Source organism: Leptodactylus fuscus, chromosome 5 (assembly GCF_031893055.1).
Source record: "Leptodactylus fuscus isolate aLepFus1 chromosome 5, aLepFus1.hap2, whole genome shotgun sequence".
NCBI lineage: Eukaryota > Metazoa > Chordata > Amphibia > Anura > Leptodactylidae > Leptodactylus > Leptodactylus fuscus.
In genome coordinates this window covers 35215076-35242869 of record NC_134269.1, presented here as the reverse complement: position 1 = coordinate 35242869, position 27794 = coordinate 35215076, and the positions used below count along the sequence as shown (strand labels likewise).

The 27794-nt window shown below is 44.3% G+C and overlaps 1 protein-coding gene across 1 annotated transcript; it reads right to left on the bottom strand.

Annotated features, from left to right (window-relative positions):
* Nucleotides 1-715: 715 nt before the first annotated feature.
* LOC142202636 (CD5 antigen-like) lies at nucleotides 716-25575 on the bottom strand. The gene is made up of 8 exons (XM_075272863.1): nucleotides 25487-25575; nucleotides 22394-22515; nucleotides 12975-13119; nucleotides 12051-12158; nucleotides 6559-6692; nucleotides 3129-3304; nucleotides 1429-1694; nucleotides 716-1005 (listed from the first exon to the last, which is right to left on the bottom strand). The coding sequence occupies exons 1-8, from the start codon at nucleotides 25533-25535 to the stop codon at nucleotides 755-757; spliced, it is 1251 nt and encodes a 416-aa protein (XP_075128964.1). The 5' UTR covers nucleotides 25536-25575; the 3' UTR covers nucleotides 716-754.
* Nucleotides 25576-27794: the final 2219 nt, after the last annotated feature.

Here is a 27794-nt window from a genome sequence, read left to right as displayed (position 1 = left end):
TTCCTTCCAACCGCGACCAGGCTGTATAATCTACATCAGACCAAGCGAAGATCACTCCGCACAGAGAACTAATGATTATGACTATGAAATCTTTCTTCTTTCTCTTCTGTTCCTTAGCTGCTATGGACTCCTAGTATATCTTCTCTTCTCAGAATATGTGTGTCTACATCTGTAATATATTACTGTGTATTATCCTGTATCTGTATTACTATGCTGCTGTAACATACTGAAATTTCCCCACTGTGGGACTAGTAAAGGATCATCTTATCTTATATTTGTATAGAGGCTGTGCTTGGTATTACAGCCCATTCAGTTAAACGGGACTGAGCTACAAACATGGCAAATGACCAATGAACATGACGCCACGTGGTCGATGAAGCAGAAGTGGTACTCAGTGAGCGACACTACTGTTCCAAACACCTAATTCGATGAGGCCCTGGGTGCTGGACTACTAATGATCTTCAATTGATGACCTATCCTAAGCATAGGTCATCAATTGATAAAGCCCAAGGCACCAATGCTTGGTGAGTATATGTAATAAGCTAAGGCCTCATGCACATTGCGGAGTGTGCAGGCTGAAGGGATTCTGGTTTTTTAAACAGAAGGCACTTGGATGACTTGGGTCATGGGCATGGGACCTAAGAGTTGGACACCGCTGGGGAATGAGACTCACAGATTGAGGAATTTACTACTAATATCTTTATAAAAAGCTCAGTTCATATCTATAAATACAGTTCATCACAGTATAAAATCACTAAGATCCCTCTTCCTTCTCTTTAACAGTAAGAACGTCCAGATCCTCTTTCTCTTCATGACACTCTGTTGCATTAACGTGAACTAAAACTGGACGGGACAGGATCTTAAGTGCTTCGAGGTAGCTTGGGGGCGGAGTCTGTGTGTTCTCCAGAGGTCGCGACAAAACGCGTAGGGCGTGCATGTAGCTAGGCGGCGGGGTGATTGTGTTATTCAGACGGAAACCATGAGGAGCCAGTAGAGCGTTCACTTCTGTACCAAAACAAAAGCAGAAGAAAAGCTAATCAGAATACATGTAACAAGCAATACAGGACATGAGGAGCAGGCAAGATACAAAATACTAAGAATTAACGCATACTATGCAATTGTGTGGGGCCCCAGAGATCAGGGAGCCCCGCAGCAGTGAGTTTTGTTAAGGCCTGCTGCAGTCCTCTAAGACATAGCAATGTCTGACACTCAGCAGATCACATGACTGCGGCGCTGGCAGAAAAGTCACATCATGGCGGCTCCCACACAGTGCTGTATATACAGCAATTAGGAAGTCAGCGACAGTAATATAAACCATCACCTGTACCTCATGTACCCTCCATAGACACGGCACACAGTTTGAAGGCAGCAGATTCACTAAAGTGTCAACTGGCCTCAAGCAACGTGTTATATGTGTATAAAACGTACCACCTGGATCCTGGATGACTCCTGGAGAAGATGGAGGACTATTGGATTCCTGGACATTAAGGTTGGGCGGTTCCCTGTGATAAATATTCCTCCGTGAATGAGTCTCATGACGGGAGTGGGATCTTCTATGGAACAGAGAAAGCACGTTCTTGTGCAGACACTGGGTACAGCATTTCCAAGACTTGAACACCCGAAGCCAGCAGAAAATCATGATCATTATGACACTGAGGCATATGGTGAGCCAGACAAGCCATGACTCCTCCATTCTGGGGACAAAGAGCAAAACAAGGGTAAGAGAGCATTTCCTCAAATAACATGATCACCCTCTAACAACATTCATACTCAAAGGTGGAGACAGTCTTGGTCTAGCAAATATATTACTTACAAAAGGAAGAATAAACTTGTCGGTGTTCCATGTTACATTAGATCCAGATGGTTGGTGTGGTTTCCATATTCACATCTTTCTAAATTTATATCATTTTACCCGTTTATACACTTGACTCTAACCAAGGAATTATAACGTAACACTAAGACTAATGTCTTTGCTGCCCATTGCATCTGAGTTATTCTGCTACTGGGAGTTATCATTCCTCTTTTCAATAAGGTGTATCCCTACGCAATCTGACAATACATAGTCCAAAAATTGGCGGGATGCCCCCAAATGGAGATTTTGGCCTGTCTTGGCCAGAAAAGGGGCAGGGTGTCTCCAAACTCTAAAAGTAAGCTCTCCCTGCAGATTTTGGGTGTTCCTGGGGATAGGACTAGAGATGAGATGAGAAGGTATTCGATCGAATACTATGGTATTCAAAATACTCGTCCTGGATAGAGTACCACTCGCTATTCGAATGGAAAAGTTTGATGCAGAACCAGCATTGATTGGCCGAATGCTATACAGTCGGCCAATGAACGCTGGTTCTTCTCCTACCTTTAGAAGTCTTCTCCATGCAGCTTCCCCGCGGCGTCTTCCGGCTCTGAATTCACTCTGCCAGGCATCGGGCCTGGGCAGAGCCGACTGCGCATGCCCGCTTGTAGTGCGTCAGTCGGCTCTGCCCAGGTCCGATGCCTGGCAGAGTGAATTCAGAGCCAGAAGATGCCGCGGGGACGCTGCACGGAGAAGACTGCTCGGAGGATCCAGCCCAACCCTCACTCGTGGACTTGGTAAGTATAATTTGATCGAACGTTGCCTACCCCTGAAACGAGCATTTTCCCCCCATAGACTATAATAGGGTTCGATATTCGATTCGAGTAGTCGAATATTGAGGGGCTACTCAAAACGAATATCGAATCTCGAACATTTTACTGTTCGCTCATCTCTAGATAGGACTCAAAAGACCCCATTTTTTACCAAAATAAGTATGGAAGACGGTCAGTTCTGACTGGACAGTGCCAGACATGCCAGTTTGCAAAGTGGAAGAGCTCACCTAGTTGTTAATATATCAGACATAACACATTTGTCCAGTTGATTCAATTTTGGCCTTCTCTAAACTACAATACAAGATATTCTGCAGCCCTGTGCAGATATTGTCATCACTACACCCATATAAATTCCTTATCAGTATGTCTTTGCAGTGTTAGGGGGAAATCGAAGTACCTGGACCAAACAAGTAGCAAACACTCCTTCTTATTGAATATCCATATTTGAGCACATGTTAAAAAGTGATATGAAAACTCACTCCTCATGGATATAATGAAGGCCTTACCGAGGGCGGTTACACTGCAGGTAAGTCGCCAGGCCATAAGTGCATGTCTGAACCTCATAGCTGTCACATTCCCAGAGAGAGCTCCCGTTCTCCTGACACTGAAACGCCACGGGCTCCACAGAGGACTTGACCTTATTAAGTGGTGTGAAGAGAGGGGACTGCGGTGTACAACCCACCTGGTGAGGAGAAGACAGGACAGGGTGAGACCAGGGACTTCAATCATATGACTGTAACTAGCGATGCCAACTGTGCATTCACCTGGCGCCATATACTACTTACCACTTTATATAACCTTCCCCTTCATATATCTTACAGCATACCTCCAGTTATAAACAACATTTCATAAAAGAATAGTACAGGTGAAGATAAGAAACTTTATAATAAATCTTATTAAAGTAGTACTCCAGCAAAAACTTTTCTTTCTATCCCTGCACCCCTTACCTGATTCTCTGTCACTCTCCAGACTTCTTTCATGTATCCCTGCTACCAACTTTGTGATCGGACACCATCTTGGCTTTTATACTTCTCTTTGTCTTTGCTCTGAGCGCAGCATCCCATGGGCAGCTAGAGACTGTACTACATCTACCTGCTGTCAGAAAGTGTATTAACCCTTCTCTCTCCTAAACCTGAGACACTACAATTATACAGTGACGGTGAGCTGTGATCTCCTTTACCATAACTGTGTGACAACAACTATCTGCTCAGCAGTAGTTAGTGACCGAAGTTTCTGTCTTACCCTATGTAATATGAAAGACAGGGACCATTGCGTTATTTCATGTAGATTTTGCCTGGTCAGATTGAGAATCATAGGTCACTGAACTATACTCCATAGACATCTATGTGAGAACGAATTCAGCCTGATGCAAATGTAGCCCTTGCTGTGTTGTCTGCAGCCATGTTATTTAATTCATCTTTGCCCACACAGGCACCAGCTCTTGGAATAGCAACGCTGCAGAAAAGGAGGGAGATGGCTAGGGGCAGCAGAAACCTCGTCTGTCTTCTTGTAACCTGTATTATAAACCCGGACCACACCACATGGCCTTGGTTACTATAAGTCAATGACAGCTATTAACCCCCAATGCAGGGACGCAAGAGTCTGAACTAGGAAGGGTGACTCGCGGTCAGTCACTGATCACAAGTAATCCTTATACACACAGTATAATGTCCCCTGTGCCTCAGAGTATAATGTCCTTCTCTGTGCCTCCCACCCCAACAGGGAGCACTGCTGGACCAGGAGAGGTAAGTATAGCTGCATTATTTAGGTTTATTACTGTGTTTCTGGTTTTCTTTGCTTTTGTTTATGCAGATCTGCTTTTGGACAACGTAGGATTCAACGGACTTGATTTGGGTTTTTTTTATTTCAATAAAATGATCAATAAGGGTGTGAGGGTATTTATTTACTACTAGACTGGGAAAACCCAAAAATCATGTTCTTCCTCACCCTGGTAATGCTAGTCTGCTGCTGCTTTATCTTATCTGGCTGGTTATGAAAAACGGGGACCTGTGGCCTCTGAATTATTAGGGTGGTGTAAGTTCACCCATATTATGTTCTAATTAAAGTCAGCCTTGGACAGATGAGTAGCGTGCACAAACCAAAGTGAAGGTCAGCAACACCCTCAAAAAGCACAATATAATAAACACACAAAAATTGGTCATAACTGCCAAACAATGTGGTTTATTGCTGTAATACAATGTGGCTGACCTCTATTTTGGTTTGTGTACGCCACTCATCTGTCCAAGACGGATTTTAATTAGAGAATAATACGAGTGAACTACACTCCCCTATTCCTTCATAGGTCACATACAGTATATGATTGACCCATACATTTCTATAGCACTATACACACATCCATAGTTTTTACAGATGTGTGTCTGGTCCACAGAAAAGAGCAGTAAAATATAGGGCAGGCATATAGTTGAAGTGAAAATGACAGATGACACAGGGATACCAATCTGTGTCTCATCCATGCGATTTTTACTGACCCATAAACTGCAAACGGTCATGTGTATGTGGCCTAAAGGCAACCTGTCAGAACAATTTGGGAAACTAAACCACCTGCAGGTTCTTAACCCCTTCCCGCCGATGGCATTTTTTGATTTTCGTTTTTGACTCCCCTCCTTCTAAACCCCACAACTTTTTTATTTCTCCGCTCCCAGAGCCATATGAGGTCTTAATTTTTGCGGGACAAATTTTTCTTCATGATGCAACCATTAATTATTCTATATAATGTACTGTGAAGCAGGAAAAAAATTCAGAATGGGGTGGATTTGAAGAAAAAAATGCATTTCTGCGACTTTCTTACGGGCTTTGGTTTTACGGCGTTCACTGTGTAGCCAAAATGACATGTCCCCTATATTCTGTGTTTCGGTACGGTTCCAGGGATACCAAATTTATATGGTTTTATTTACATTTTGACTCCTTAAAAAAAAATCCAAAACTGTGTTAAAAAATTTTTTTTCTAAAAGTCGCCATATTCCGACGGCCGTAACTTTTTTATACGTAAGTGTACGGGGATGCATAGTGCGTCTTTTTTTGCGGGGCCAGGTGTACTTTTTAGTGCTACCATTTTCGGGAAATGTTATTGCTTTGATCACTTTTTATTCAAATTTTTATCAGAATCAAAACCGTGAAAAAACGGCGGTTTGGAAATTTTGACTATTTTTCCCGCTACGGCGTTTACCAAACAGGAAACATATTTTTATAGATTTGTAGAGCGGGCGATTTCGGACGCGGGGATACCTAACATGTATGTGTTTCACAGTTTTTAACTACTTTTATATGTGTTCTAGGGAAAGGGGGGTGATTTGAACTTTTAATACTTTTTATATTTTTTTTTACTTTTTTTTTAAATTTTTTTTTTGCATTTATTAGACCCCCTAGGGGTGTTGAACCCCAGGGGGTCTGATCACTAATGCAATGTATTACAATGCTAATGCATAGAGCAGCCTGCAAAAGAGAGAATTTGCAGACAAGCATGGGAGCCTTGTACAGGCTCCCGGCTGTCATGACAACATGACGTCGGCCCTGGAGCATGCTCCAGGAGCTGGAGATCCCGGGCAAAATGGCGGCGCCCATGCGCCGCCAGGAAAATGGCGCCTCCGGTGCCTTTGACCACGGCGCTGGAGGGGTTAATGCCTCCGATCGGTCCGGGGACCGATCGGAGGCATTAGAGCCGGTTGTCTCCTGCTTAAAGCAGTAAACACCCGGCGGCTATGGCGGCCGACCGGCTCCCGGGCGGTCGCCATAGTTACAGACCTGACATGCGCCATACTATTACGGCGCATGTCGGGAAGGGGTTAAAGACCAGGGTACAGGCCCCCAGATGTCCTAAATGGAAGCTCTACCTAGCTACAGATTAATATACCCACCATACACAAAGCAAACAAGAGGCATATATAAAGATTCTGCTGTAATAAACCCTCCGCTTACCTGCTGACAAAGCAGAGACGCATCCATTTTCTTAATGATGTTGAAGCAAAAAGGGCTCCATCTGTCACCTGTATACACCTCTACATGGCCGTCACAAGCCGTGCGTCCTCTGGACAGTCTCCAAGTGTTCACATCTGTTGGGTAAAGAAAACAAATACGAATGATATCAATCACCGAAATCCTAATGAATCAACCTAATAGAAATTAGAAGTCAATACAGAAAGATCAATCTACTGAGTATACGGCCTAGGTGACAACTCAGCTACAACTCCACCTACTTGCCTCTGCTCAGCATGGATTACACATCTGAACCAGTGACACTCATCTATACCAGGTAACAGAGATATCCGCTTTCTAAAACTGATGGCCTATCCTTTCAATATTAAATCTGCGGGGTTCAGACAATCGGGGCCCTCCACAGATCAGTGGTTCCTCCGTCTGGGGTACTTCCAAAGATCTATTAGTGATGGCTTATCCTAAAGCTAAGACTTCAATTGTAGAAAGTGGATGACTCCTTTAATGACTAAATTGACATGGACGTTACCATTCCCCTGTAACAGGGGTGTCCGCACACAGTCTAGTTCTCATGTGGTCATGTAGCTATGGTGTGAGGTCTATTGATTCACTGCTCCGCTACATCTTAATATCAGAAAAAACATAATTCATGGATGATGGCTTCTAGGAAATCTAGAAGTGTAATGAACACGTCATGAAAGGATTTCTGACTACAGGAGGACAATTCACATCTTATCGGGTGACATGCCGGGATGACTGCATCCATGATTCACATTTCAGTAAGATAAGTCAAAGGGAACATGATGACAATTTTAGCATGTGGCCAAACCCGCATGTATGAATACAGGCCATGACCTCTATACATCGCACGTGTCCTATTGCTGGCATTTATATGATGCTATTGTGCACGAATCCTACAACTAATTCTATGCTCTGAGGAAGATCTGATGGCAAAAATAAATTATGAATAATATAATTTCCCATAAAATGGTGAAAACAAAACTGCAATAATCCAAAACCACAACTAAATAGGATTTTCCAGTGAAAAGGTTAGGCAGGCTTATTCTCTATCAAGGGATATTAGAAGGGTTGTCCAGTGGGAAAGTATGTAAAGCAGGTTCATACAGCATTATAGGGGTTTTCCAGCTTAAGGCTGAGGCCAGAAGGTTTTTTTGTTGCAGATTTTGCTGCAGTTTTTTATTAGCAAAAGCTAGAAGTGGATTGTGCAGAAGGGAGAAGTATAAGAGCTTCTTATTAGGGTTGAGCGATCGGGATCGGAAAAGATCGGATTTCGATCAAGAAAATTTCACGATTGCATTCGGAATTCCGATCCCGATCTTTTCGGGCAGGATTGAGATCGGGGCTTATTTCCCACAATGCTTGGCTACTGGCCAATCATTGTGGGAAAAGCTTAGCACCCATAGGAATGAATGGAAGCTGCGGCCGCTTAACCCCCTGCGTGCTGGCTGCATCCATTCATTCCTAAGGATTTACCACAGCCTGCCACTCTTCTGCTTCGTCCCTGTTTTACTCTATACTCAGCTGAATATACGGTAAAATAGGGACGAAGCAGAAGAGTGGCAGGCTGCGGTAAATCAATGTGTGCTGCGCTGCTGTGAGGATGACAAGGCAAGTTAACGAGTGGATAGATACTATTGTACATTGACTTGTCTATCTACTAGACAAGTCAATGTACAGTAATATCTATCTACTCGTGAACTTTGCTCAACTTACCTGCTCAGAAGTGCTGCCGCTGTCCTCTGCTGGTCCGTTCCTCTGTACTTCATGTGGCTTCAGAGCGACATGCGCCCCGCCTCCATAGACTAGTATTTTAGAGAAGGCGGGCTTATGAGAGTGTGGGCGGGTACTGAGAGGGGAGATGTGAGTGATGCACTCACGTCTCCCCGCCCACACTCTCCAGCCGCACCAAGCCCCGCCAACTCCCTGCATCTCTACAATACTAGTCTAGGGAGGCGGGGGGGCAGGGCGCTCTGAAGACGTGAAGAACAGAGGACCGGACCGGACAAAGAAGAACTGGGAGCTGCCGGTAAGCAAACACCAGGGGGGGGTGGCGGGGGGTTAATCACTACACAGCGTGGGGTCCAAAAATTTAATCAATTTTTGGACTACATGCTGTGTAGTGAATAGGATCGTTTTTTAAATCTGATCTCCGATTATTTAAAAAATCCCATTGACTTGCATTGGGATCGGGTTCGAATGGAAAATGATCGGAAATCAGATTTTAACCCCTTCCCGACATGCGCTGTAATAGTACGGCGCATGTCGGGTCTGTAACTATGGCGACCGCCCGGGAGCCGGGCGGCTGCCATAGCCGCTGGGTGTCTACTGCTTTAAGCAGTAGACAACCGGCTGTAATGCCTCCGATCGGTCCCCGGACCGATCGAAGGCATTGACCCCTCCGGCGCCACGGTCAAAGGCGCCGGAGGCGCCATTTTCCCGGTGGCGCATGGGCGCCGCCATTTTGCCGGTGATCGCCGGCTCCTGGAGCATGCTCCAGGTCCGACGTCACGTTGCCATGACAGCCGGGAGCTTTTACAAGGCTCCCAGGCTTGTCTGCAAATTCTCTCTTTTGCAGGCTGGTCTATGCAGCCTGCAAAAGAAAGGATGATTTTTTGCAATGCATTGCAATGCATTAGCATTGTAATGCATTGCATTAGTGATCAGATCCCCTGGGGTTCAACACCCCTAGGGGGTCTAATAAATGCAAAAAAAAAGTTAAAAAAAATATATATAAAAAAAATATAAAAATATATAAAAAGTATTAAAAGTTCAAATCACCCCCCTTTCCCTAGAACACATATAAAAGTAGTTAAAAACTGTGAAACACATACATGTTAGGTATCCCCGCGTCCGAAATCGCCCACTCTACAAATCTATAAAAATATTTTTCCTGTTCGGTAAACGCCGTAGCGGGAAAAATAGTCAAAAGTGCCAAACCGCCGTTTTTTCACTGTTTTGATTCTGATAAAAATTTGAATAAAAAGTGATCAAAGCAATAGCATTTCCCCGAAAATGGTAGAACTAAAAAGTACACCCGGCCCCGCAAAAAAAGACGCCCTATGCATCCCTGTACACTTACGTATAAAAAAGTTACTGCCGTTGGAATATGGCGACTTTTAGGAAAAAAATTTTTAACACAGTTTTGGATTTTTTTTAAGGGGTCAAAATGTAAATAAAACCATATAAATTTGGTATCCCTGGAACCGTACCGAAACACAGAATACAGGGGACATGTCATTTTGGCTGCACAGTGAACGCCGTAAAACCAAAGCCCGTAAGAAAGTCGCAGAAATGCATTTTTTCTTCAAATCCACCCCATTCTGAATTTTTTTCCTGCTTCCCAGTACATTATACAGAATAATTAATGATGGCATCATGAAGCAAAAATTAAGACCTCATATGGCTCTGAGAGTGGAGAAATAAAAAAGTTATGGGGTTTAGAAGGAGGGGAGTCAAAAACGAAAATCAAAAAATGCCATCGGCGGGAAAGGGTTAAAAACGATCCTGAAATTTCAAGATCGGCTCAACCCTACTTCTTATATATTTCCCACTCTTTTTGTAACCTCTCCTGGCTTTGGCTCACAAAAGCTGCATTTGTACAATGTTGGGCCTCAGCCTAAACAGCATTTTTTATACTGATGACCTATACACAGAATAGGGGACCCCTGAATGGACACCTAATCCGCTTAAAAATCAGTTACCTGCAGTCCCCATAGACTATATTGTGTTCAAAAAAATGCAGAGAGAAATGCTCTCCTTGCATGAATTTTCTTTTTGCAATTTTAAAGCGAAATGGGGAACAGAATCCCCAGGTGGAAGTGTGAACATAGCCTAACAGGTGCAGATGGGCAGTAGTCGGGCTCTGCCACTATAGCCTATTGCTTAAACAGGAAGTTGCATCTGGCTCGGTCCAATGCAGGATTTTATAGTGCCCCCACTGATCACATACTGATGGCCTATCCTTTCAGTATGAAAAAAAAAAACCCTGTCAAAAAAACAAAAAAAACATGTCAAAGACACAGTACTCTCCTCCCCGATACCCCGCTTACCATGTTCCTGACTAGAAATGTTTGCTTAGCCAATATGTAATTACCGTTTGATATAAAAACAACTATTTGCATGAACACAATTTAACTTGCAGCAACTATTATAGCCTTTGTATGAATAAAATTATTCTTTGTAAACAGTGTATTTGGTAAGTTTTGACTTTATTTTCCTTTATATGCACACTTTGTATGGCTTTTGAGGGTATCCCGTAGCTTAAAAAGTTGACGTGATAGACAAAAACTGCGGTTATTTTTGGATCCAGAGGCCAAACATTATTTGAAAACAAGTCACAGATTTAAGACAATGAAATTGCTGTTCCCTGGTGATTGAGTTTTATGTAACTCGGTTCTCACAGAAATTATGGGAAATAAAATACAAAACGTTGCAGGGCTATATAGCTTCACATTATCTGTATTTATTGGAATGAATAGTCATAGAAGTACAGATAATGGACGGATTAAAGGGGTATTCCAACATCACATACTCACCAGTCTTCACTGCTGTAAAATCTTTCTTCCTGGTTTCTTGCATCATTTGGTGGGCGGGGTTTCACATGCAACCTGCCGTTTAGCTCCACCCCAAATTAGCGTGTAGCTCCGCCCACCCATATTGGACTATGAAGTACAGGCAGCAGCAACTCCATTCTGTGTTACATACAGAGACTGCCTGTCTCTGCCATAATGAACACAACTGAATTAGCTAGCCTGATAAGTGGGAGAACAGAAGACAAGTTCAGAAATGAAAGCAGCTCCTCTCCTCTATCTGAGTGCAGGGAGCTAGGTCACGTGGTGCAGACACAGGAATAGCTAGAAACACAGGCTCGCTCCCGTGTACTTAGCCCCTCCTCCGTCCCCCCTGAGAGCAACAGATACATCACTTGACTCATGAGCAGATAAGTCAGGGCTGTGGCCTCAAAGAATTGAATAAAGTAAGATAGTGGACAAACAAAGCAGTTTTGCTGAAGCAGTGTATTTAGGAAAAGTCTTACATTCACATTAACAAGCATTATAGATAGGATCCTTGTGATGGGACAACCCCTTTAAGGGAAACATTACGCTATATTTTGTACAGAGATGGAGTAATTGGGCATACACACATGACTATTGTTCAATAGGCTACATTACACATAAGAGCAAAGCTGGTCAGACCTGCGGATTTTGGGAGGACCGGACAATTATTTTATATAAATGGGGGTCTCCCAGCTTCTTTCCCTAGACCGATGATGTCAGGGCAAAGAAGGATCAGCCATGATGAATTTCAAATAGCCGATCCTTTGTTCTCTTGGAGGTAAGCTGGCTTATTCTACTCTCCCTCATACACATTTGTCTGATACTGACCAATGGGGACCACTTACCTACACAGTGGTAAAGTTTAGAGTATCACCTATAGATATGAACATTGGTTATTACCGATGCGGTCGCTGATGTTGTGGAGACAGGAGACCCCAGCAATGCTCTGGGGATCGCAGACCTGCAATTCTTCTCCACTCTCGCACTCGTTCACACTAGACTCGTTTCCTGTACACAAAAATGAAATACAGGTGAATAACAACAACAACAATAATACATATTATTTATATAGCGCCAGCATATTCCGCAGCCCTGTACAATTTGTAGTGTTCAAGTGCAGACAAAGATACATTATAGAGAAATAGTCACTTCACACACTGGGACTGAGGGCCCTGCTCACAAGAGCTTATAATCTATGAGGTAGAGGGGGTGACACAAGAGGTAGCAGGGGCGGCATTGCTTATACAGGGGGTCAGACATTAATGTAATAGAGGTGACTGTCATTACACAAACATAAAACTTTATGAGCCGTCACCAGTCGTGTCCTTTAACATGTGGATGGTGCCCGGACATATAAAGTTAGTCTGAAACACCATCATATCGTGTGGGATAATGCTGGAGCGGGGACAGAGGAGGGTTTGTTTTATGTCTTCTAGTTACGGTACACTAGGGTTTACATTAGGAATTGGGATAGGCCTGTCTGAAAAGATGTGTCTTTAGTTTGCGCTTGAAGCTGTAGAAATTGGGAGTTAATCTTATTGTCCGGGGTAGAGCATTCCAGAGAAGTGGTGCAGCTCGGGAGAAGTCTTGTATACGAACGTGGGAGGTTCTGATAATAGAGGATGTAAGTGTTAGGTCATTGAGTGAGCGGAGAGCACGGGTTGGGCGGTAGACAGAGATGAGGGAGGAAATGTAGGAAGGTGCAGCATATAAATACAACAGACAATAGTGATACTGTACAACCATACCAGGTGATCAGTGACTGAAGTAAATATAGAATAGGACATCTTTGTAGTAGACTATGCCATTGTATTTCACACCCACCTTTACAGAGTACACCTTGGACTGCTCCATAGGAGTTCTTCAGAGAAGACTTCAGGGTCCATGTAGAATTTGGAGCTCCACATCCTGATTCCTTACATATGACGTGGGCAAGAGGAGACTGTGGGCTCCACTGAGTGTCACATACCTACACACAAATATACAATGGTTAAATCATATCTACTTGCATAACAGTGTTCATAAACCCTATTGGGGAAATCTCAGTTAAAGGGGTTTTCCTGAACTATGATAGGGATGACCTTTCTTTACATTAGGTCATCAATATAAAACTTGAGTGGGTCTGACAACCAGACCAAACAATAGGATGTCACTGGCCTGAGAAGAAGAAGTGGCAATTGCCCTCTTCCAACATCTGATCAGTGCGGGTGCCAGAAGTTGGACTGACATGGGACTGATGACCTATTCTATGAATAGGTCAGACGTTATACACAATACCCCACGTGCACAGCACCACAGTAGTGGCAGACACCATGCAGCACTGCACATGTGAACAGATTTCAAAAATACACCTTACTATGTAGAAGACTGAGAGCCAATACGTGGATCCCTTATTCCGTCTCCTTGCAGTCTTGGTACCAGCTCTCCTCCCCTTTAGCCCAGGTGGTTTTAATCTTCTACTGATTCAATCCTTTTGGAATTTTTTGACATCTGTTCACATGGTGCCATGCCATGCGGTGTCTGCCATTGCTGTGGCCCACAGCCTGGGGATGTTTCTGGGCCGCTTGGTTGCTCCCCCTGTGGTTGTTGTGCACCGCCGCACCCACTAAAGTAGGGACCCACTATATAGGGGATGCACCCATCATACCATGCACTGACTAGTGGGGTTATACACCTTGATCCATATGTATACTAAGAACTTTGTGTTTAGTTTTGTAGATTTTGCTGAGAAGCCTAGATCAGTGTATAAGACTGGGATGTGCGGGCCATGTCTTTTTCCTAAAAATGTCAGTACATTTTCCGAAGTGTGAACGGTCCCATAATTTATTGTTTGTTAAGGTTCAGGGTCCATTCACACGGAGTTTTCTGGTGTAGATTCTGACACGGAATTTGCATCAGAATCTGCGTGGAAAAAAAGCCTCCCATTGACTTCAATAGGTTCCTTTTTCCGCTCTATTCCTGCTGGATTTGCCAAAATTGCTGCACTCACTTGAGAAATGGCAATGGTAATATATATGTCTACAGGTACATGGTTGTGGGTTGGCTACAGTTCTGTAATGGGATGGCTCTTTGTCACCACCCCACCTTGTGTAAATGGGCCCTAACTGTAGTGATACCCTGTGATCGGATCTGATAGAACAGAGATGAGAAGTTTCACCTCGTGTCATCTCATCTATTGATGCTGTTACAATTTACAAAGGGTAAATTGTGTCCTCAAGGCTGTGAAGTCACGAAGCCAAACCAACTCTTCCAATTCTTTCATAAATGGCGGATAGCCACGGTCAAGCCCAGTTCACATCGGCTCATGGGTTTCCAATTGGGGAGTCCACTGGGGAATTAAAACCTAATCCACATAAAAAAGCGGTTACCTTGGGAAACCCGCAGACCCCATAGACTATAATGGGGTCCGTTTGGTTTCTGTTCCGTTTACGCACGAAAAATACGGAAAGAAAAGTGCTGCTTGCAAGACTTTTCTCTCCGCACATTTCATACAGAGAGGTGAACAGAACGGCCCAAACGCAGATGTGATCCGGGCCTTAGCCAAAAGCAGTAAAAATCCTCTAATTCAGCGATGGACTGCCAATGAAAGTAAATATGTAACAAACTATACATCTAATTATTATACAATATATACACAATAGACTAAGGAATATTCTATCATGGTAATATACAAACTAGGCAAGATTTTATGGAGGTCATATACAACAGACTAAGAAGCATTCAATGGCGCTAATACACAATATACACGTGGTGTCTGTATAATGTTGGAACTTATATCCTCCCGTTTTGAGAGAGCTTTTAGAATTGCATGCTTATTTATTCGGTTTGTTCCACACTGAATTTACCCGTGATAAATGGTCCATGTAAGTACCTGGGGATAAGATCTAGGGCATTGCATAAAGAAAGCAGAATAATAAATGATGACTATAGTAAGTCACTGGCAGGCCATAAGACTGCACATGGCTCCCAATGTTCCCCCGTATCTGCAGTTCTTGGGCAGCACATAATAGATGGCAGATGGATCAATACCATTTTATACACATCCTCACTGTCAGGGTAATGCTGACACCCTGCTGAAGCCACATTAGGCTCTAGAGAAGCGCTCCCCGGTGGCTGATCAATGCCATCCTATTTTGGGAAGGTACAATTACTAGGTGTGTGTTTGTGAGCGGCAGCGCAGGTTCTGCTGCAGTACAAGTACCTGCTCGGACAGCTGTGGCAGTAACCTGCATGCTGGGCGGCTTCTTATAGCGCTCTCCATCTACTCTATTTAGGTCAGTTCAGATTTGGCTTTGTATATTGACTACGTGCTTAGACCCCAATGATCCAAGGGAACAATGCTTAACCTATAAGACACCGGGTACAAGCTGGAGGCCTCTGTAAGGAAAAGAAGGAACCCAAACCCAACCCCATGTAGTGGATAAAGTAGCGTGATAGAATATGTCAATGAGCACAAATTAGACAATTACTAGAATAATGGCCAATTCATTTGGACCTAATTCGGAGTGCGCGACTGGATGACGCTGCAGTGCACCAGCATCTAGTCGCAGCTACCTGCATTTTGGACCGGAACCTGAGCAGGCATTAAGGTATTGCATATCTGACACTCTATGAGCAATATATCTTTAACAAAATGGCAACACACCGTTGAAGCAGAACGCATAGAATACAATCTCCACTGAAGAGAAGAGAAAGACAGACCCTCATAATACGGCTGGGCGATTAATCGAAAAATAAATAATATTTGCGGGATTCTACCATTTTAATCGGATCCGCTATTAATATACTGTGGGGTCTCTCAGACTCCAGAGTATAATAACCAGAGAACCAAGGGATGTGATTAAACATAAAACAGTGTTACTCATTAGAGATGAGCGAGTAGTATTTGATCGAGTAGGTATTGGATCGAATACTACGGTATTCAAAATATTCGTACTCGATCGAATACTACTAGCTATTCGCAGTAAATATTTGATTCAGAGCCAGCATTGATTGGCTGAATGCTATAGAGTGTATAGCATTCGGCAAATCAACGCTGGTTCTGCAGCAGGCTCGTCCTTGCTAGTCGGGAGAGCTGGCAGCTTGCTGTTATGAGGGAGCTTACTTTTTCTCATAGGATTGAATTGACCAGCGTTGATTGACCAGTGTACAGCATTCGGCCAATCAACGCTGGTCCTGCCGGAGGCTTGTCTGTGAGGAGGCAGAGTCTAAGATCGGACCACAGCAGTCTCCATTGTGGTCCGAGAAAGAGAGTCAGCTCTCTCGTAACAGCAAGCTGCCAGCTCTCCTGACTAGCAAGGACGAACCTGTGGAAAATCAACGCTGGTTCTGCCGCAGGCTCGTCCTTGCTAGTCAGGAGAGCTGGCAGCTTGCGGTTACAAGGGAGCTGACTTTTTATCAGCACAACTGCAAGCGCTGTGCAGTTAAAGCGCACGGACCCCATAAACTATAATGGGGTCCGTGCGCTTTAACTGCACAGCGCTCCTCTTAAACACTCTCCTCCTGCTACTCATGGACTTGGTGACTCTCCTTTAGTCGAATAGTGGTCTCCCCTGAAACGAGCATTTTTTCCCATAGACTATAATGGGATTCGATATTCGATTGAGTAGTTGAATATTGAGGCTCTACTCGAAACAAATATCGAATCTCGAATATTTCACTGTTCGCTCACCTCTATTACTCATCTCTCCTGGGCTCCGGCGCGACTCCCTACAGTCTTTGGGGCTTCTGTCTGAAGTCATGGACCAACTGAAGGCCGCTGATGGACAGGCCAGTCACATGACCTTCCATCCTTATCTGCACGCTGCTCCTAATGCAGATTATTACACTGAAATAAGAGATGGCGTTTTTACATAAGCGGCCTGTCTGGAAGCTGCAGGAGTTACATGTAGGATGGGAGGTCAGTAAAGACTCAGCACCCCTTTTGTCCATACAGCCACACACAACCTATCTGAATGGGTGTGCTTTTTTATCACCGGCCACAGCTAAAAATAGCAATAATAGATCCCAAAATAGCCGCTCATTTAATAGCTGTAATCTGATAAGATCTGAAGGAAATTAAGAAGTATGAGGAAACCGTCAAACGTGAGAAACAGGATGGAAAAAAGCGATTTACATGTAAACTGTGTCTGTGTGTGTGCATACATGTGTAAGTAGTAACTAAAGACATCCGTAGTAGCGGGCTGGTTAATAACTCTAATATATTAGGTGAACTTCACTTTAGCGAGCACAGAGGGATTTGATTTAGGGGCTTGGGCAGAGATATGGCACTTGAGCCGAAAAAACAACTACAATTCTGTATTAAATACCATGAAACACTATAAAGGCTTGGGTTATTGGTGGACTGTATACTTAAAGTATAACTCACCTTTTTATTTTATTTTTCTGCTATTGTGTCAAGGGGTGTTTGGTGTTAATCTTTGTAACATACTTTATCAACCTATCTAACTTCCTTTCTATTATAAAACAGGCTGTACAATTCTCCCGAGCAACTCTCTAACTGAGCTGTTACTAAGGAAAGTCTGTACACAGTTGTATTGTGAAGATGTAGTAGCATTTACCAAAGAGGGGATGGTCACTTCAAATTGGCTGTATCTTTAGGGAAACACGGTGGCTCAGTGGTTAGCACTGCAGCCTTGCAGCGCTGGAGTCCTGGGTTTTAATCCCTCTAGGAACAACATCTGCATGGAGTTTGTATGTTCTCCCTGTGTTTGCGTGGATTTCCTCCCATTCTACAAAGTCATACTGATAGGGGAAAAAAAAATGTACATTGTGAGCCCTATATGGGGCTCATAATCTACATTAAAAAAAGCCTATATCTTTGGTATTATAAGCTACTTTCTTGTAGTCCCACAAAGAACAGGAAAGTTGCGTCTTCCCTCTTATCACTGCAGGCGCCGATGACTTATGTCATCGCACCTGCATTGGGGCAGAGGTAACACTTTGCAGTCAGTGTAAGCCGATTTCAGCTATATGTGCATTTGCATCCTATACTAGACTCCCCATCAGTGAGCAATCTGAGCGACAGCACGCATGCCAACAGAGAGGGCTCTGAGTACCCCTCTGGCACGAGTGCCATAGGTTCGCAACACAGCTCTATATAATTGCTGCTCCTACTCTCTGTATACTTTAAATTCTATGTTTGTAGATAAGAGGCTAATATTGCACAGAATAGGGCAGCCTCCTACTTCACCCCTCCCTTCTCCATGGACCTCTATGTGTGAGGCGGAATATATAGGCTGAGACAGATATAATGTAAACAAAGCAGTCAAGATAAGGAGTAGGAGAATAGTTTAATAATTGAAGAAGGGAACAGATCTACGTAATAAAATATATTACAAAGTTTTTCCCTGTACTATTAATTTATGAAAAGTTATTTATAACTAGAGGTTATGTGTTAACATTTCTGAATATAGGACACTGCTCAGCTCAAAACTTCACCTGATGGTAGACATAGGTCAGCGAACCTTCAGTAAATGTAGTTGATCTACAGAGAAGAAGTTTTACCATCATAGATGGGGATTCTTTACTGTAAGAGCAGTGAGATTATGGAAGTCTCTGTGACACAAGGTTGTCATAAAGGAATTAAAGGGGTATTCCCATGACGCTTGTTCACTAACCTGCAGGCTGTTGTGCTCTCTTCACTTCCTGCTTTTCTCGGCACATTGGTGGGCGGGGTTTCACTTGCATGGGATTGGTTGTAAATTAATTACCACAGAGTGAAGCTGAATGTAGCAGAGCTGGATTTGAGTCAGTTTGCATTACATGCAGAGGTAACGGACTCCCTATCTCAGCCCTTATCAGCCAAATTCAATTAAACCGACTGATAAGAGCTCAGAAATCCAGAGCTCTCACCTCCCCTATCTGAGAAGCTCCGATACTTATCAGACACAAACAGCTCAGAGCTGCTCCCAGCCCCTCCCCCTCTGAAAGCAGGCAACTACATCACTTGACAAATGAGCAGATAATCCCAAGGGCCAAAGAAACGGAGTGTAAACAATGAAGTGAATAAATTAAGATAGCGGCCAAACAAAGCAGTTTTGATAAAGCAATGCATTTATGAAAAGTCTTAAATCCACATAAACTAGCAGTATAGATAGGATCCTTGTGATGGGACAACCCCTTTAACTTTGGAGTTAAGAAGAAATATTTTCCTTTTAGAGGGAACCTGGCAGAGCTATATGGGAAACTAGACCACATACAGGTCCTTACAGTGCTTAAGTGTCCCAAATAGCTGTATGCTAATACTGTCCACGATCAAGGTTAAAAAAAACCATTATCATCATTACCCAACTCCTGTGTTCCCAGGACTTGTACTCCTACTACGCAGGTGGTGGGAGTATATGTACTTAGGATAAGGCTATTTGGGATAGTAAGCCACCAATCCATAAGGACCTGTGGTGGTTTAGTGCCCAAAACAGACCTGACAGGTTCCCTTTAAATGTGCCAATTTCCAACTAACTAATAGCGTACCCCTGCTACCAAGTCTGGCTGTATTAGGAATATGTTGTAAAGAAGTGGCTTAAGGAAATAAAATCACACACTTTAGCCCCTAAGGCTCCCTAATATAAGCCGATACCTCCACCACCTGCAACAACAAGTAAAGGGAAAGAGGACTAAACAGATCTAAGGGGTTTTCATATCCCAGAAGGAATGTTCCTCAACCACTAGAAACATCTTTTATTATCTTGTTTGTTATGTTCATGTAGAATCCTAAAAGCAATGTCTGCCCTAAATCTGCCTCTTATTAAATCCCATATTAGCGGGATTTCCTAATAATAGATCAGAGCCGTACAAACAAGCAGAGGAAATGTTAATAAACCAGTGGACACGGATCTGACATGCAGAGGTACGGGCACTTTGCGTTATACTAAAGCTGCCCATGGACACAACATAGGCACTACTAACTAACTCTCTTGTCTATAAACCATTGATGGTACCAAAGCATGTACATACAAGCAAGGAAAGGAATCCGTACCCTACATGTAGTGCAAGCAGTTGCTATTTGGTGTATCAGTCCGGCTGGTCCTATACTGCTTTGCTGTGGTTTGCAACGGCTGGGTTATGCTTTCCTTCATAGAAAATATAATACTAGAAAACTCACAATGTCATACAGTACTTTTCTACAGTGATGAGTCTCCAGCTGGTTGAGATGGCATCAGTCAGCATGTAGAGGAAGACAGACTTATGTTACATTTTGTCCCCTCACGTGTACAGATATTACTTGGCTAGAACTATGCTTATCTGCTTTCTTGTCAGTTTATATGTAGAGAATGACTATATTACTTAAGGGGGCCACACACCTTAGATGGCTGTGAGCTGAGTGATCTAAGGCTGAGTTCACATGGGGTATCTTGGTCAGGATTTTGAGGCCACATCCACCTCAAAATCCTGACCAAAAAAGACGGCTCCTATTGAAATCAATAGGAGCCGGCCAGTTCTTTTTTCCGGGAGCCGTTTGTTTCATTTGTTGCCTCGCGAATCCGCCTGAAGACACTCCCTCCTCCCAACTAGGGCCATTCATTGGGCCTAATCTGGAGCGGAGTACACCGGCGGAATACACTGGCATCCAGTCGCAGCAACCTGTATTTTGGACCGGAACCTGAGGCGGCCTCTGCCTCAGGTTCCAGACCAAAAAGCCCAGTGTGAACCCAGCCTTACTATTCCTGACTTCAGCAGTGTGTTCACGTCTTCACAGTAGGAAGAAGGAAATAGGTCTATACCTCTGGTGGACCTGGTGAGAAAGATCAGGTAAGATCATGAACACACAAGGCCAGTATCTGCCTGATCTCAATGATGGATATATCTGTCATGGAGGACTAGGGTAAAGGAGATTTATCACTAACAACACTTAGACCTTATTTGTACATCTGCATTCTGTGATCTCTGTGATAATCACAGTCTGCATATGGACACATTTATGTTAATGGGCACGTGCAGACCTCCATTCGTTCTTCAACAGAGGCATGCTCTATTTTATTTCTTTTTAGGGTCATTGGTGCTCCATTAAAGGGGTTGTCCAGGCAAAAATGCTCTGTTGCATCCCTGCACAGTCCGGTCTTCTCAATCCCGTGCTAACGTGTGGTGGAAGTCCCAGCCACACGTGACCACTGAGGCCAAACAGCTGGAGCAGAAGGACCAGAACATGCCGGGAGGACAACGGAGCACCGAGGACAGGCGAGTATGATTTTTTTTTTTTTTCACCTCCCCTGCTTGTCCTGGCATTTAAAAAAAAAATCCTCTTTAAAATCTATGGGTGTGTAAAAAAAAAAAAAAAAAAAAAAAAAAAAAAAGTCAAGGACAACATCTGGGTGCCATCCATTTTTCATGAAGCCATAGACATTGTAAAGTATAGGAAATTAAAAAAAAATAGAAATTGATCTGTTTGATGGACGTCAAAAACAGATCAACCACGGACAGCACATAACCTGAAAATAGTAGGGTAGATTATCATGGAGACCATGGATCCACAACATACCGAAGTGTGAATAAGACATCTGCTCTCCAAATAATACGGTAAGGCCGGGTTCACACAGGGTTTTTTTGGTCCGGAATCTGAGGCGGAGGCTGCCTCAGGTTCCGGTCCAAAATACGGGTAACTGCGACTGGATGCTGGTGCAGTGCACCGGCATCCAGTCGCGCACTCTGCTCCGGATTAGGCCCAAATGAATGAGCCTAGTCGGTAGCAGGGAGTGTCTTCAGGCAGATTCGCGAGGTAACTCCGCCTGAAGAATGAGCATGTCCATTCTTCTTTCCGGGAGCCGGAAGAAACCACTCCCCCGAAAAAAGAACTGACCGGCTCCCATTGATTTCAATAGGAGCCATCTTTTTGGCAAGGATTTTGAGGCAGATACGGCCTCAAAATCCTGACCAAAATACCCCATGTGAACTCAGCCTAAAAGTGTCTGATCTCTGTGCGTTCAACTGTTCACTAGTGATCACAAAACTTTCCTTTTCTGCACAGAGCAACAGTGTGTAGTTGTGACCAACATTCTGTTCACTTATATGGACTGATGTGTTTTACAGTATTCCCTATGTCCATGGTAAAATAGAATACACTGTCCACCATTCATTGTAGGGATCTCTAGGATACAATAGACAGGGGAATTTGCATTTTACTTGCCTCTGTACACATACTAGGGAATCTACTACTATAACCACATTGGAAAATTCAATAAAAATCAATGAAAAGCAAAAGCTCCTAATACCATCAGCTTGTCATGTAATAATAAAGGTAAGGTTACCAGATTGGCGGTCTCATTGATGAAGAGAAGGACAATTCCTTGACAAGTTTCTTCATTCTCCACCAGTGATTCATTCTGCAGAGTCGCTAAAGAGCTGCGAAGTCCCGAGGCTCCACTCAGTACTGAGAAGGACAGACATTCATGTCAGTTTATTGTAGGATGTGGCCACTTTGTGATGAAGCCTCGTACTTGGGATTTATTATCTGTGACTGTGCTACTAGAGCATGTTGTCAGTCTGCAGGCTGTAGTGTAAATGTCCTGATAAACCACATGTTATAGCAATGGGGTATTTGGGTCGTGCTATGGTGCTGGGGAGCAAAACATTCTCGAGATCGTAGAGATTATGCGATTCATGGTCTATCTTCAGGATAAGCCATAAAAACATGATTGGGGGTGGTGGTGGGGACGACAGTTGACCCTTGGGCCGATCATCTGCACAGTAAACAGAAAGCTTCATCCCCTTTACAGCAACCGCACATTGTCACAGCAGCTTAACTCCCATTGAAATCTGTCAGGGCTGTTGGACCACCACTAATGGGATATTTATGGTTTATCCCCAAATAAATTTTGCTACTGATGACCTATACACAAAACTGATCATCAGTATTCAATCTGTAGAGGTTTGACACTTGGACCCTGCACAAATCATCAGTTTTAGCAGCCTCTGGAAGTCAGAAGCTGCTAGTGTACAGACAACATGTGCAGTGTCACTCTGATTCAAGTAATAGTAGTGGTGCTGCAGTTCACCGGAACCGCGGCTATTACTTGAATACTTGAGGCACTGCCGCTAGCAGCTTTCAGCACCTACAGAATGCTAGAATAGATCTGTGTGGGGTGCGAGTGTTGTATATAGGTCATCAGTATAAAAAAAATTCAGTTTGGGGCTGGAAAACCCCTTTAGGCTAAGGCCCCCACGGGGCATCTCGTCGCAAAAAGCGCTGTGGGATAAATCGTGGTGGCAACGCATCGCAGTTCTTCTCACAGCTAGAATCCCATCCACTTTGCCCTGACTGTAAAACGTCTCGATTTTTCCCGTGGCATTTCCACTTCGGGCAAATTGCGGCGTTTACGTCCCATGGGGCCCCAGCATCAAGCTCAAACAACCCCTTTTAAGGATAAGGCTCCCAGTTCCCGAAAACAGGCCAAACCACTGACTCCAACTCCTCTATTTATCCATACCCCAACGTTGTCTCCTGCACAAATGGCTGACAGACATAGTCAGTCAATAGCCAGTGATCGGTTCCTATGGAAGTAAATATGTAACAAACTTATACATCTAATTATATAATAATTGTACAATATCATTAAACATAATTAATCATTTTACTTTAAAGCCGGATTTAGAGTTGGTAACTTTTTTCTGACTCCAACCAATATTGGTCCCAACTTTGACTCCACAGCCCAAGCGGAAATGTAGTTTTGGGCTGCAGTGGAAAAAAAAAAAAAAAAAAACTACGTTTTTTAGTATCAGCAAAGTGAATGAGATTTCATTTCAGGTAATCCACTTATTGTGGGGGTAAAAAAAAAACCCTTAGAAAAACTATGTTTTTAAAAACAAATCACAGCGTGTTAATTTTTAGCTGGAGAACTGCAAGTGATTTCCCGATAGATTTAATAGGGAAAGAAAATGCTGCAGAATAAAATGGTTTGGTTCCGCACTATTTTTTTTTTTAGTTGTGCTTTGTTACATGGACCCTTAGCCTGAAGGGGTTTGTGGGCTTATCAATTGATGACCGGGGGGGTTGGGGGGGGGGTCGGGAGGGCGACATCTGTGACTACTGCAAATTAGTTGTTTGAAGACACCAACGCAACATCCACTTCACAGGCCATGTGATGTTGTGTTCAATGGTTATATTGCCTGTTTGCTCAGTCCCATTCAAGTGGGACCAAACACTCAGTCCCATTCAACCAAACACTGAATCAGCAGGGACCGGGATGTCGGCCCCCTGACAATCCTATCCTAAGGATAGATTATCAATTGATAAGCACAGAAATCCCCTTTGAAATATTGGACATTAAAGGGATTCAACCATTAAAAAACTTTTTTTTTTCTAGGTAACACGTCGGAATAGCCTTTAGAAAGGCTATTCGTCTCCTACCTTTGGAAGTGCTCTCCGCCGCGCTGTTCGTTCGAAATACCGGTTTGCACCGGTATGCTAATTAGTTCTCTCGCAGCGATGGGGGCGTCCCTCAGTGCAGGAGATGTGATGGGGGCGTCCCCATTGCTGCTCGAAAACCGACTGCAGCGCCGCCTCTATGTTCTTCTGTATCTTCCCCTTCCTTCTTCAACTTGATGTCGGATGCCTGCACAGTACGCTCTGTTCGGCGAACTTTGTCGAACATACTGCGCATGCCCACGGCCATAGTGCCGACACGGCAATTTTGCGCATGCGCAGTATGTTCCTTGAAGTCTTCGCCGAACAGAGCGTACTGCGCAGGCGTCCGACATCAAGCTGAAGAAGGAAGGGGAGGATACAGAAGAACATAGAGGAGGCGTTGCAGTCGGTTTTTGAGCAGCAATGGGGACGCCCCCATCACATCTCCTGCGCTGGGGGACGCCCCCATCGCTGCGAGAGAACTAATTAGCATACTGGTACAAACCGGTATATCGAACGAACGGCGCGGTAGGAGACGAATAGCATTTCTAAAGGCCATTCCGACGTGTTACCTAGAAAAAATAGTTTTTTAATGGTAGAATTCCTTTAATTTCTGTATAGAAAACTGCTTTGGTTTGGTCATATCATTAGTTGAAAAGTCTATATTCACACATGCAGGTTTTGATCAGGTTATTTGATGCTGTTTTTGAAGACCATATCAAGAGTGGAATGAAAATAGAAGTAACATCTGTCCTTTATAGCTTCAAAAACTGATCTAAACCTGCACATGTGAATACACCCTTAGCTTCTAGTTACTGTGTAGTCAGGAAGTGACTGAGGGAGCTGCTGATCCCAAGAGCTTACACTCTGAGGAGGGGGAGGGTTGGAGACGAGGCTTGAGCAGGAGATGAGACCTTACAGTAAAGGAGGGGCAGAAAGTACGAGAGGAAGGAGGAGAACATGGAGGGGCACATAACATACAGCAGCACAAACTCACCCAGACTGCAGAGCCACAGATACCAGGAAAGGGGCAGTGCCAGCTCCATGCCCAGGGACAGGAGAGCCGGGGACGAGGGCAGGACTTGTGGCTGCTGAGGGAGGGGGGAAGAGAGAGGAACAGACGTGGGAGAGGAGGGGCCCAGGAATGCAGGAGTGGCCGCTGCTACCTGTCCGCGGAGACACCGGGAGCCGCCTCTTCTACACAAACATACAAGTCATGTGACTTTCTGGGACTTGTAGTTCTACAGCAGCAGGGAGCAGTTTACTTCCGTGCTCATTACACTTCACAGAGTCCAAAATCCACAGCGACCAATCAGATTGCAGCTGCAGAAATGAAAGAAGTGTCCTGATTGGTTGCTATGAACAACTCTGCCCTAATCAAAATAATGGACTTGTGCAATAGCGACCAATCAGAATTCAGCTTTCATTTTGTAAACTGCTTTACAGCTATTAAAGCTGAGCTGTTATTGGTTGCTATGGGTTACAAGGCTAAATAAATGAGGCCTAGTAGTTATTTACATGCCTGTGTTATAGTCTATGTGTTTTTCTGTTATTTATATGCCCTCCTCATATTGTAACCACTAGCACACTGACCAGATATTTTCCTATGGCCCCATCCATACAATAGTGTATCATCACATGTCCGTGTAGGTGACCGTGAGTCGGGAGGTAAAACTCAGGCCAGATCCTCTCCATTTTGTAGGCCTGGGTCAGTAATGAAACGTATGGGTCTGTGAAGGGCACGGTCTGCCTTTGGGTATCATCCATCCATTGGTGCACATCTGCATATAGTCTTAAAGGGGTCATTACGGGCGAAAAATAAATGACTTGGCTTTGTCGCCATTACTTGCTGTTTGGGTCCCTGTTTACCGTTTACACACTTATAGTGTCGTCCATGGGACAACACAACATGTGACGCTAGGTTCACACTATAGGGTTGTCTTCTCCGTCATTCAGATCTGCAAGGGAACCCGAAGGATGGAGAGCCAGACCGCTAAAATAGCAGTTACACAGGGACCCTGGCGGACCTCATTGACTATAGAACAGGACTTTTCTCTCCGCTAAATTTCCTATGTTTCTTCAGTGGTGTCTTCAACGAATGTGAACCCAGCCTGACCAGGCCACCCGGTCATAAACATATTTTTTGGTCATGATTTTTTGTTTGGTCAGGTTTTATGAATAATTTCAATTGCATAAAAACAGACCACTATGGTAACATATAGAAATTCAAAAAATTTGGAGACCTACGGTGTATTCAGACAGTACAGTTGGGTGCTATTAAATCTGCATGGACATGACCTTTTGGCGAATTTATAAAATTTTATGTTTCACCTACAGGGCCGGCGTCAGCTCACGGCATAGTCGGGCAAGTGCCGGGGCCCACAGAGCCTCTGGGGGCCCCCCGGCACTTGCCTGTCACAATTTCAGCTCATCGGCGTCTGTCCGCCGATGAGCTGGAATACATACGCGATGCAGGAGCTGCGAGATCAGCTCCTGCTTTAAAGCTCCGGCCCGGCTTGCGTGTGTAGGCGCGATGACGTCATCGCATCACGCCTACACACGCAAGCCGGGCCGGAGCTAAGCAGGAGCTGATCTCACAGCTCCTGCATCGCGTATGTGACTGGAGAGAGGAGCGTCGGGGGAATGAGAGAAGGTGAGTGATAGAAGGTGAGTGTGAGTGTAAGTGTTTGTTTTGTATTACATATTAAGGTGAAACATAATGAAGGGGGCCCATGAAACTGGGGGGCAAATGAAGGGGAGGGGGGGGGGGGAACGGCATGAAACTGGGGACAGAGATGGAGGGGGCCCAAAGAAACTGGGGGGACAAATGAAGGGGAGGGGGGAACAGCATGACACTGGGGCAGATGGAGGGGGGGAGAACAGCATGACACTGGGGCAGATGGAGGGGGTGGGGAGAGAACGGCATGGAACTGGGGACAGAGATGGAGGGGGCCCAATGAAACTGAAGGGGAGGGGGGGACGGCATGACACTGGGGCAGAGACGGGGAACATGAAACTGTGGGCAGATGAAGGGGGAGAACGTGATGAAACTGGGGACAGAGATGGAGGGGGGACATGAAACTGGGGGCAGAGGAAGGGTGTATATGAAACTGGGGGAGAGGTGGAGGGGGGCATATAATTTACAGGTGACTGTAGGAGGATTATACTGTGTGGGAGCACATAATGAATGAGAATGGGTGGAATCAACATAAAAGTGGGTGGAGCTAAATTTGCAGCGGCGCGCAGAGCGCGCCGCATATTTTGCCCCTCTTTCTACTCTTTAAAAGATTGGGAGGTATGGCGTT